At 42.0% G+C, this 12,500-nt stretch overlaps 1 protein-coding gene across 3 annotated transcripts in view; it reads left to right on the forward strand.

The window, feature by feature from the left end:
• Positions 1–4,987: 4,987 nt before the first annotated feature.
• cdk10 (cyclin-dependent kinase 10) overlaps positions 4,988–12,500 on the forward strand; it is a 13,919-nt gene continuing 6,406 nt past the window's right edge. For 2 of the 3 annotated variants that reach the window (XM_036534933.1, XM_036534934.1), the window contains exons 1-7: positions 4,988–5,119; positions 6,666–6,738; positions 8,661–8,732; positions 9,030–9,132; positions 9,887–9,968; positions 10,585–10,652; positions 11,830–11,882. In XM_036534933.1, coding sequence (XP_036390826.1) covers positions 5,027–5,119; positions 6,666–6,738; positions 8,661–8,732; positions 9,030–9,132; positions 9,887–9,968; positions 10,585–10,652; positions 11,830–11,882 — 544 coding nt within the window. In that variant the 5' untranslated portion in view covers positions 4,988–5,026. The remainder of the gene's footprint in view (positions 5,120–6,665; positions 6,739–8,660; positions 8,733–9,029; positions 9,133–9,886; positions 9,969–10,584; positions 10,653–11,829; positions 11,883–12,500) is intronic. The other variant, XM_036534935.1, reaches the window with a different exon arrangement.

Below are 12,500 nucleotides of genomic sequence, written 5' to 3' on the forward strand. Positions count from 1 at the left end.
GACACATTTCAGGGGACGCTGGATGCTAGGCTAACACGTCGGACGGTTTGACCCTGTGTAAGCGGCTCTGCGTAAGAGCCAACGCTAAATGCTAACAGTGTAAAGCAATGTAATACTGTATAACGTGTAACATGTAGCCTATATCACATAGCCCTAATAGCCTAGCATAATATTATATATCATATATATATATTAAAGACACATTTCAGGGGACGCTGGATGCTAGGCTAACACGTCGGACGGTTTGACCCTGTGTAAGCGGCTCTGCATAAGAGCTAATGCTAAATGCTAACAGTGTAAAGCAATGTAATATACCGTGTAACATGTAGCCTATATCATATAGCCCTAACATATAGGCCTAATAGCCTAGCATAATATTATATATCATATATATATATATTAAAGACACATTTCAGGGGACGCTGGATGCTAGGCTAACACGTTGAACGGTTTGACCCTGTGTAAGCGGCTCTGCGTAAGAGCTAACGCTAAATGCTAACAGTGTAAAGCAATGTAATACTGTATAACGTGTAACATATAGCCTATATCATATAGCCCTAATAGCCTAGCATAATATTATATATCATATATATATATCAAAGACACATTTCTGGGGACGCTGGATGCTAGGCTAACACGTCGGACGGTTTGACCCTGTGTAAGCGGCCCTGCATAAGAGCTAATGCTAAATGCTAACAGTGTAAAGCAATGTAATACTGTATAACGTGTAACATGTAGCCTATATCATATAGCCCTAATAGCCTAGCTTAATATTATATATCATATATATATATTAAAGACATATTTCAGGGGACGCTGGATGCTAAGCTAACACGCCGGACGGTTTGACCCCGTGTAAGCGGCTCTGCGTAAGAGCTAACGCTAAATGCTAACAGTGTAAAGCAATGTAATACTGTATAACGTGTAACATGTAGCATAACATATTCATAAATTAGCGCACATTTATTAATAAACATAACCCCCGCGCGGGGGATTAGCCTAATTTCCGTCCCACGTGGCGTCCCCCAGGCCTAGCTTAACGCGCTTAGCGACTTAGCACAATCCGATTAAAAGGCGCCCGCGTCACATTATGGGATGTCTCTGCCTTTCACTCATACACGTTCACATAAATAGCGCGCTATTGATATTGATATTAGCGCGCGTTGTTGCAATATTAACGCGCGACATTATGGATGTTACATTTGTTAGCGCGTTAGCAGTGTGGAGCTAGTGCTAAAGCCCGTCGAGTTATTGGAAACGATACGTTACGCATTATAACATGACATATTAGCCAACATTTTTTACATATTAGCATTATATAATGATATTGAGTTGATATAATACCCTACGATACATCCCATAATACCACGCCAATATGATATGATATCTTACCGTAGCATTCAATAGCATCGAATAGCATTGAATAGCATTCAAGGTGGTGTAATAGCTTTACATTTTAGCATATGCTATGATAGCCTGGCTTATCGAAGGCAAATAATTAGCGCTCTGATATATTTTAGCATATGATGAAAGATGCTATTATACATTTTAACACGTGATATGTTAGCATAGCTTACAGTAGCATTCGAAGTGATAGGCTGGAGCACGTTTTAGCGTGCGGCACGATAGCCTAGCTTACAGCAGAACTCAAGGCAGAAGTGCCATTATACATTTTAACGTGTGATATATTAGCGTAGCTTACAGTAATATTCAAGGCAAATTAATAAGCGCTATGTTACATTTTAGCATGTGGTATCATAGCCTAGCTTGCAGTAATATTCAAGGCGAAAAATGGTATTATACAATTTAAGATGTGACATATTAGCATAGCTTACAGTAGCATTCAAGGCAAATAAATAGGTGGTATGATACATTTTAGCATATGAAATATTAGCCTAGCTTACAGTAATATTCAAGGCAAAATATAAGTGCTATGTTACATTTTAGCATGTGGTATGATAGCCTAGCCTGCAGTAATATTCAAGGCAAAAAATGGTATTATACAATATAATATGTGACATATTAGCATAGCTTACAGTAGCATTCAAGGCAAATTAATAAGTGCTACAATACATTGTAACATGTGATACAATAGCCTAGCTTACAGTAGCATTCAATGCAAATAAATATGTGCTACAATACACTTTAGCATGTGGTATGATAGCCTAGCTTACAGTAATATTCAAGGCCAAAATGCTATTATACATTTCAATATGTGATATAATAGCCTAACTTACAGTAGCATTCAAGGCAAATAGATCGGTGCTATAATACATATTAGCATGCGATATAATAGCCTAGCTTACAGTAGAGGTCAAGGCAAATTAACATGCTACAATACATTTTAGCATGTGGCACGATAGCCTAGCTTACAGCAGAATTCAAAGCAAAAAATGTTATTATACATTTTAATATGTGATATGTTAGCCTAGCTTACAGTAATATTAAAGGCAAATAAATTACTGCTACAACACATTTTAGCATGTGATATAATAGCCTAGCTTACAGTAGCATTCAAGGCAAATAAATATGTGCTACAATACGCTTTAGCATGTGATATAATGTCCTAGCTTACAGTAGCATTCAAGGCAAATAAATATGTGCTACAATACACTTTAGCATGTGATATAATAGCCTAGCTTACAGTAGCATTCAAGGCAAATAAATATGTGCTACAATACGCTTTAGCATGTGATATAATGTCCTAGCTTACAGTAGCATTCCAGTCAAAAAATGAGTGCCACAATACATTTTAGCATGTGATATAATAGCCTAGCTTACAGTAGCATTCAATGCAAATAAATATGTGCTACAATACATTTTAGCATGTGATATAATATCCTAGCTTACAGTAGCATTCCAGTCAAAAAATGAGGGCCACAATATATTTTAGCATGTGATATAATAGCCTAGCTTACAGTAGCATTCAAGGCAAACAAACAGGGACTACAATACACTTTAGCATGTGGCATGATAGCCGAGCCTACACTAACATTCAAGGCACATGAACACGCGATATAGCTGCCCACAGGTTAACGAGATAGCCTAGCCTAGCTAGCATAGCCATGTTAGCATTCAAGGAAAAATATTTCGGTGGCCGACCCAAACCACGCCCCCTGCCCTCTCCTCCCCCCGCAGGCGCGGCAGCTACGGCGACGGCGAACACGTCCGCTAACCGGGCGCGCGGCCCGCCCGCCATCATCGTCACCCCGCCCTCCCGCGAGGACCTCCTGGCGCCGGCCCCGCCCCCGAGCGCGAGCGTCCGGGAACGCAGGCCGGGGGTGCCGACGGTCGTCGGGCGTCGCCCGTTCCCGGGGGCCAAAGCCTAAAAAGAACGGGGCCCGGACTTCAGGTAATTGTAATGAGCGGGGGCTAAATGCTAATAGTGTAATGTAATGTAATGAGCGGGGGCTAAATGCTAATAGTGTAATGTAATGTAATGAGCGGGGGCTAAATGCTAACAATGTAATGTAATGTAATGAGCAGGGGCTAAATGCTAACAATGTAATGTAATGTAATGAGCAGGGGCTAAATGCTAATAGTGTAATGTAATGTAATGAGCAGGGGCTAAATGCTAATAGTGTAATGTAATGTAATGAGCAGGGGCTAAACGCTAATAATGTAATGTAATGAGCAGGGGCTAAATGCTAATAATGTAATGTAATGTAATGAGCAGGGGCTAAATGCTAATAATGTAATGTAATGAGCAGGGGCTAAACGCTAATAATGTAATGTAATGAGCAGGGGCTAAAAGCTAATACTGTAATGTAATGTAATGGGACTACATTTCCCATGATGCTACATTCTAATAATATAATGTAATGTAATGAGTAGGGGCTAAAGGCTAATACTGTAATGTAATGAGTAGGGGCTAAACGCTAATAATGTAATGTAATGTAATGAGCAGGGGCTAAACGCTAATAATGTAATGTAATGTAATGAGCAGGGGCTAAACGCTAATAATGTAATGTAATGAGCAGGGGCTAAACGCTAATAATGTAATGTAATGTAATGAGCAGGGGCTAAATGCTAATAATGTAATGTAATGAGCAGGGGCTAAATGCTAATAATATAATGTAATTTAATGAGCAGGGGCTAAATGCTAATAATGTAATGTAATGTAATGAGCAGGGGCTAAAGGCTAATAATATAATGTAATGTAATGAGCAGGGGCTAAAGGCTAATAATGTAATGTAATGAGCAGGGGCTAAAGGCTATTAGGCTATTAATTTTTCATTTTATATTTCATTCTAAATCCTAAACTTATTATGTTACATATTTCATAGTTTATTAATTTTTCCCTTTATATTTAACTCCAAATCCTACCTTATTATGTTACATATTTCATAGTTTATTAATTTTTCCCTTTATATTTAACTCCAAATCCTACCTTATTATGTTACATATTTCATAGTTTATTAATTTTTCCCTTTATATTTAACTCCAAATCCTACCTTATTATGTTACATATTTCATACTTTATTAATTTTTCCCTTTATATCCTAACTTATTTCATTACATATTTCATATTTTACTAACTTTTCCCTTTATATTTAACTCCAAATCCTATCTTATTATGTTACATATTTCATACTTTATTAATTTTTCCCTTTATATTTAACTCCAAATCCTATCTTATTATGTTACATATTTCATACTTTATTAATTTTTCCCTTTATATTTAACTCCAAATCCTATCTTATTATGTTACATATTTCATACTTTATTAATTTTTCCACTTTATACTTAATGCTAAACAGCAACTTTTAACATTATTAATATCATATAACGATATTAACCATTATTAGTTAATATCTAATATAGTAACTAATATATTAGTTATGTATTATTAACTATTATTATAACCTTCTCTGAGAAGGAAGCGTTTCCTATTGGCCGTCGGAAACCCCTCCCCCCCGGGGGAGGACGGCTTGTGATTGGCCACCGCCGTGTGCTTCTCCTTCCGGGTGGGAGGGGTCGTCACCAGTACCTGTTGGGGTTTTTAGCGTTCGGATTCCGGGTGGGAATGGAGCCTGCTCCGCCGGAGCCCGAACCGGAGCCGCTTCGGCTCAAGTCCCTCAAGCTCCCGGGGGGGTTCGGCGTCCCGCAGCGGGACCGGGTGAGTCCGGACCGAGAACCGGGGGGTCGCGGCGTCTATTCCCCGCAGACCGGTTCGGGGATCGCACGCTAACTAACAGACAAGAAGCCCTGTTCGGTCTGGGTTTGCATGCTAGGCTAAGAAACCGGGCCTTGCTAGGCTCTGTGTGTGTGTGTGTGTGTGTGCTGCTACCGAAATTAGCCCGCTCGCACAGGTTTTCTACCCGGGAACGAACCGGCAGCCTTCTGGTTACGAGCCCCCACCTCCCCTGCTCGTTTGGCTAGGCTATGTCACGTTGCTCTCGTTCAGCATCGTTCGAGCGCCGGAGTCCGGTTAGCTTCGTGCTAACTCGGTTCCGATTCAGTCCCCTGTTGCTCTGGATAAGAGCTAATGCTAAATGTAATGTAATGTAATTTGAAGCTAGACAGCCTAGAAAGCTAAGGGAAGCTAAGTATACACACTACCATGAGTTAGCTTTGTGCTAATCTGGTGATAGGCAGCATAGAAAGCTAAGGGAAGCTAAGTATACACACTACCATGAGTTAGCTTTGTGCTAATATGATGATAGACAGCCTAGAAAGCTAAGGGAAGCCAAGTACATACGCTACCATGAGTTAGCTTTGTGCTAATATGATGATAGGCAGCCTAGAAAGCTAAGGGAAGATGAGTACATACGCTACCATGAGTTAGCTTTGCGCTAATCTGATGATAGGCAGCCTAGAAAGCTAAGGGAAGCCAAGTACATACGCTACCATGAGTTAGCTTTGTGCTAATCTGACTCTAGACAGCCTAGAAAGCTAAGGGAAGCCAAGTACATACGCTACCATGAGTTAGCTTTGTGCTAATATGATGATAGACAGTCTAGAAAGCTAAGGGAAGCCGAGTACCTACGCTACCATGAGTTAGCTTTGTGCTAATATGATGATAGACAGCCTAGAAAGCTAAGGGAAGCCGAGTACCTACGCTACCATGAGTTAGCTTTGTGCTAATCTGAAACTAGACAGCCTAGAAAGCTAAGGGAAGCCAAGTACATACGCTACCATGAGTTAGCTTTGTGCTAATATGATGATAGACAGTCTAGAAAGCTAAGGGAAGCCGAGTACCTACGCTACCATGAGTTAGCTTTGTGCTAATCTGAAACTAGACAGCCTAGCGTTTGATGCTAATTTTCGTGTAGCATTGTGATGTATTTTGCTGCTCAAATGCCGCTATGCTAACACTCATTGGTCTGGGAGCGCTGTTAGCCTGGTCTGACTGTTGCTCTGGATAAGAGCTAATGCTAACTGCATATAATGTAATGTAATTTGAAGCTAAGCAGCCTAGAAAGCTAAGGGAAGATGAGTACATACACTACCATGAGTTAGCTTTGTGCTAATCTGATGATAGGCAGCCTAGAAAGCTAAGGGAATCCGAGTACATACGCTACCATGAGTTAGCTTTGCGCTAACCTGAACCTAGACATCTTAGAAAGCTAAGGGAAGTACATTAGCTAATGCTAAATAACGCTAAATAAACGCCTTTCCCAAATTAACCCCCCTATTATCCCCCTCCCCATCCCCCATCCCAGCTCGGGACGTGCCGGAGCGTCAAGGAGTTCGAGAAGCTCAACCGCATCGGCGAGGGCACCTACGGCATCGTGTGTGAGTCGGGTTAGCATGTTAGCATCGAGCGGTACAGACCGACACGCACAGCCTAGCGCCATGACTTAGCATTAATTATTATACCTTAATAACCTAACATCACATTCTCAAATATTATACCGTATATTAATACGTACTATACTGTATGCTACATCATATATCCTCAATCGTTAGCATATACCATATGCTATACACCGTCCGCTAAACACAGTGGCTAATATATGCTACAAACCATATTTTCTGGTGCTAATATATGCTATATAATATATCATACATCCTCTATGTCCAGCATATACTATATCATAAATACCATATACTACCGGCATATGCTATATGCTAAGTTCTCTATTGCTAATATACGCTATATACTATATTACATATTCTCCGTGGTTAGCATATCAGACACAATATACGATATCCTGTACCGCTAGGATATGCTACATACTAAACTCTCTCTCCTCTATGATTAGCATATGCTATATAATATTTACCATATGCTATATAATATTTACGGTTCTCTAGCTTCGGCTACTACCATATACCGTATCCCTAGCAACCGGTGTATACCAAATATTATATATCATTACTACTTTGAGTATATGCTGTGTACTAATCGTTTATGATTAGCATATACTATATATACTAATTTATGATTAGCATATGCTATATAGTATATAATACATATTTTATTCTCTATAACTAGTATTTACTATGTATTATATCAACTACTGCTAGGATATGCTATATACTACATCAACTACTGCTAGGATATGCTATATACTACATCAACTACTGCTAGGATATGCTATATGCTATATCTACTACTGCTAGGATATGCTATATACTGTATCTACTACTGCTAGGATATGCTATATACTACATCAACTACTGCTAGGATATGCTATATACTATATCTACTACTGCTAGGATATGGTATATGCTATATCAACTACTGCTAGGATATGCTATATACTATATCAACTACTGCTAGGATATGCTATATGCTATATCTACTACTGCTAGGATATGCTATATGCTATATCTACTACTGCTAGGATATGCTATATGCTATATCTACTACTGCTAGGATATGCTATATACCGCATCAACTACTGCTAGGATATGCTATATGCCGTATCTACTACTGCTAGGATATGCTATATACTGTATCTACTACTGCTAGGATATGCTATATACCGTATCTACCACTGCTAGGATATGCTATATACCGTATCTACTACTGCTAGGATATGCTATATACCGCATCAACTACTGCTAGGATATGCTATATGCCGTATCAACTACTGCTAGGATATGCTATATACTATATCAACTACTGCTAGGATATGCTATATGCTATATCTACTACTGCTAGGATATGCTATATGCTATATCTACTACTGCTAGGATATGCTATATGCTATATCTACTACTGCTAGGATATGCTATATACCGCATCAACTACTGCTAGGATATGCTATATGCCGTATCTACTACTGCTAGGATATGCTATATACTACATCAACTACTGCTAGGATATGCTATATACCGTATCTACCACTGCTAGGATATGCTATATACCGTATCTACTACTGCTAGGATATGCTATATACCGCATCAACTACTGCTAGGATATGCTATATGCCGTATCAACTACTGCTAGGATATGCTATATGCTATATCAACTACTGCTAGGATATGCTATATACTGTATCAACTACTGCTAGGATATGCTATATACCGTATCTACTACTGCTAGGATATGCTGTATGCCGTATCAACTACTGCTAGGATATGCTATATACTGTATCTACTACTGCTAGGATATGCTATATGCTAAATTCTCTACTATAGCTATATACCTTTAGCATGTATCCTCTACTATAGCACACTTGTGCATTTTGTCCCCCCCTTTTACTCAGACCGCGCCCGCGACACCAGGAGCGGCGAGATCGTGGCCCTGAAGAAGGTGCGGATGGACAAGGAGAAGGACGGTGAGCCGGGCGGGCGGGGTGCGGGGTTCCTCGCAAACCGGGAGGTCGCCGGCTCCATACCCCCTCCCACGCCGGAACGATCGCTAACGCTAAACGACAGGCGGAACCGTCGCCGTTCGACGGGTTTTTCGAAGAGGCGCCCCGGGGGAGGAGGGGGGTTTTTTTTCGTAGCGAGGCCGGCGCGGCCCGGTAGGGGCCGGGGTTTAGCGGCGCAGGGGGCGGCGCCGGTAGGGGCGGGGGTCCGGCGTGGCGACGGTACGTTAGCGGGGCGCGGTGTGTGTGTGTTTTCCCCCGTAGGGATCCCGATCAGCAGCCTGAGGGAGATCGCGCTGCTCCTGAGGCTCAGGCACCCCAACGTGGTGGAGCTGAGGGAGGTGGTGGTGGGGAGCCACTTGGAGAGGTAGGGGCGCGCACACACACACACACACTCTCTCTCTCACACACACACACACACTCTCAAACACACACACGCACACACACACACTCTCTCTCACGCACACACACACACACACACACTCTCTCTCACACACACACACACACACACACACACACACACACACGCGCGCGCACACACACCCTCTCTCTCTCACACACACACACACACACACACTCTCAAACACACTCACACACTCTCTCTCTCTCTCTCTCACACTCACACACACACACTCTCTCTCCTTCCCACACACACACGCTATATCATACCCACAATTTCTCACACACACGCTCTATCATACCCACTGTTACACACACACACATACACACTCTCTCTCTCACACACACACTCTCTGTCTCTCTCTCTCACACACACACACTCACACACTCTCTCTGTCTCTCTCTCTCTCACACACACACACACACAGCCATGCTATCTCAGACACACACACATACTATCATACACACTATCACACACTCTCTCCATCTCACACACAAACACACACACTATCATACCCACAGTCTCAGACACACGCACACACACTGTCACACACACACACTCTCTCTTTCTCTCTCTCTCTCTCTCACACACACACACAAAGCCATGCTCAGACACACACACACACACACATACTATCATACACACTCTCTCCATCTCACACACACACACACACACACACACAGCCAGAGGGCTCAGAACATCTCCTCCTTCTCCTCCGCAGCATATTCCTGGTCATGAGTTACTGCGAGCAGGACCTCGCCAGCCTCCTCGAGAACATGCAGACGCCGTTCTCCGAAGCGCAGGTGAGATAATGTAATATAATGAGCAGAGGCTAAACGCTAATAATATAATGTAATATAATGAGCAGAGGCTCAACGCTAATAATGTAATGTAATATAATGAGCAGAGGCTAAACGCTAATAATGTAATATAATGAGCAGAGGCTAAACGCTAATAATGTAATGTAATATAATGAGCAGAGGCTCAACGCTAATAATGTAATGTAATATAATGAGCGGAGGCTAAACGCTAATAATGTAATGTAATATAATGAGCGGAGGCTAAACGCTAATAATATAATGTAATGTAAAGAGCAGGGGCTAAACGCTAATAATGTAATGTAAAGTAATGAGCGGGGGCTAAAGGCTAATAATATAATGTAAAGTAATGAGCGGGGGCTAAAGGCTAATAATGTAATGTAAAGTAATGAGCGGGGGCTAAAGGCTAATAATATAATGTAATGTAATGAGCAGGGGCTAAACGCTAATAATATAATGTAATGTAATGAGCAGGGGCTAAACGCTAATAATGCAATGTAATGTAATGAGCAGGGGCTAAACGCTAATAATGTAATGTAATGTAATGAGCAGGGGCTAAAGGCTAATAATGTAATGTAAAGCTATCGTCTCTCTCCTCCAGGTGAAGTGTATCGTCTTGCAGTTGCTCAGGGGCTTGACCTACCTGCACAAAAACTTCATCCTTCACAGGTGAGACGTGACCCCCCTACCCCCCACTCCCAGTCTCCCATAATTCCCTGCTCTCTCTCCTCCTGTTTCCCACAATCCCATGCTCTATCACTTTCCCTCTCCCTGTTTCCTACAATCCCATGCCTGCTCACTTTTTTTTTCTCTCTCTCTCTCTCTCTCTATACCTCTTAACCTCCTGGTGATGATCCTACTTGTTTCTATGGTACCGGTATCTATGACCCTGCTGATTTCTATGGTACCGGTATCTACGATCATGCTAATTTCTGGGTTACTGGTATCTACGACCCTGCTAATTTGTATGGTACCAGTATCTACAATCCCGCTAATTTCTGGGTTACTGGTATCTACGACCCTGCTAATTTGTATGGTACCAGTATCTACAATCCCGCTAATTTCTGGGTTACTGGTATCTATGATCCTGCTGACTTTTATGGTCCTAAAATATCTACAATTAGCTGATTTCTATGGTACTGGTATCTATTATTCATGCTGATTTCTATGGTGCTGGTGTCTGTTATTCCTGTTGATTTCTATGGTACCAGTATCTACAATCCTGCTAATTTCTATGGTACCGCTATCTACAATCCTGCTAATTTCTATGGTACCAGTATCAATTATTCTTGCTGATTTCTATGGTGCTGATATCTATGGTCCTGCTAATTTCCGTGGTACTGGTATGTACGATACTGCTGATTTCTACGGTACTGATATCTATGATCCTGCTAATTTCTATGGTACTGGTATCTACAATCCTGCTAATTTCTATGGTCCTGGTATCTATGATCCTGCTAATTTCTATGGTACTGGTATCTATGATCTTGCTAATTTCCATGGTACTGGTATCTCCGATCCTGCTAATTTCTATGGTCCTGGTATCTACGATCCTGCTAATTTCTATGGTCCTGGTATCTATGATCCTGCTAATTTCTGTGGTACCAGTATCTACAATCCCGCTAATTTCTATGGTACTGGTATTTATGATCGTGTTACTTTCTGTGGTGCTGGTATCTATGATCCTGCTAATTTCTATGGTACCAGTATCTACAATCCTGCTAATTTCTATGGTACCGGTATCTACAATCCTGCTAATTTCTATGGTACCGGTATCTACAATCCTGCTAATTTCTATGGTACTGATATTTACCATCCTGCTAATTTCTGTAATGCTCTGTTGCAGGGATCTGAAGGTCTCCAATCTGCTAATGACAGACAAGGGCTGTGTGAAAATAGGTGAGTTCCCATTCGCCCGTCAGAGTCACCAACCCGCAATGAATTCTGGGAAATAAGCCTCCGACGCTAAAAGGAAACGAGTTGTCCGTAACACTGAGCAAGCCCTACGACCGGGTGTTTGAAACTGGCTTAGGCTATCTGCAGAGAGTTATCGGGAGCCTGCTACGTCGTGTAGCGTAGCGGCAAGGAGCAGGGGGTCGTAACTGAAAGGCTGCCGGTTCGATTCCCCCGCTAGCGGTGCTGCTGTTTGGTTCCTGTGAGGCCCTCAGATTGAATGGGGGGGGGCTAGCGTAATACCCCCTGACTCTGAGTCTGCCTCCTGGTGCACTCTGGGAATTGTAGTTTGGAAGAGCAGCCACACTGGCTTTTGTGTATGTGGAGGGACTGTGTTCTGGCTCAGGTGTAGCAGTGCCTGCCTCCCGGTGCATTCTGGGAATTGTAGTTTTGAAGAGCAGCCACACTGGCTTTTGTGTATGTGGTGGGACTGTGTTCTGGCTCAGGAGTAGCGGTGCCTGCCTCCCGGTGCATTCTGGGAATTGTAGTTTTGAAGAGCAGCCTCACTGGCTTTTGTGTGTGTGGAGGGACTGTATTCAGGCTCAGGAGTAGCGGTGCCAGCCT

This window comes from Megalops cyprinoides, chromosome 8 (genome assembly GCF_013368585.1).
Source record: "Megalops cyprinoides isolate fMegCyp1 chromosome 8, fMegCyp1.pri, whole genome shotgun sequence".
In the NCBI taxonomy this organism is placed as follows: Eukaryota; Metazoa; Chordata; class Actinopteri; order Elopiformes; family Megalopidae; genus Megalops; species Megalops cyprinoides.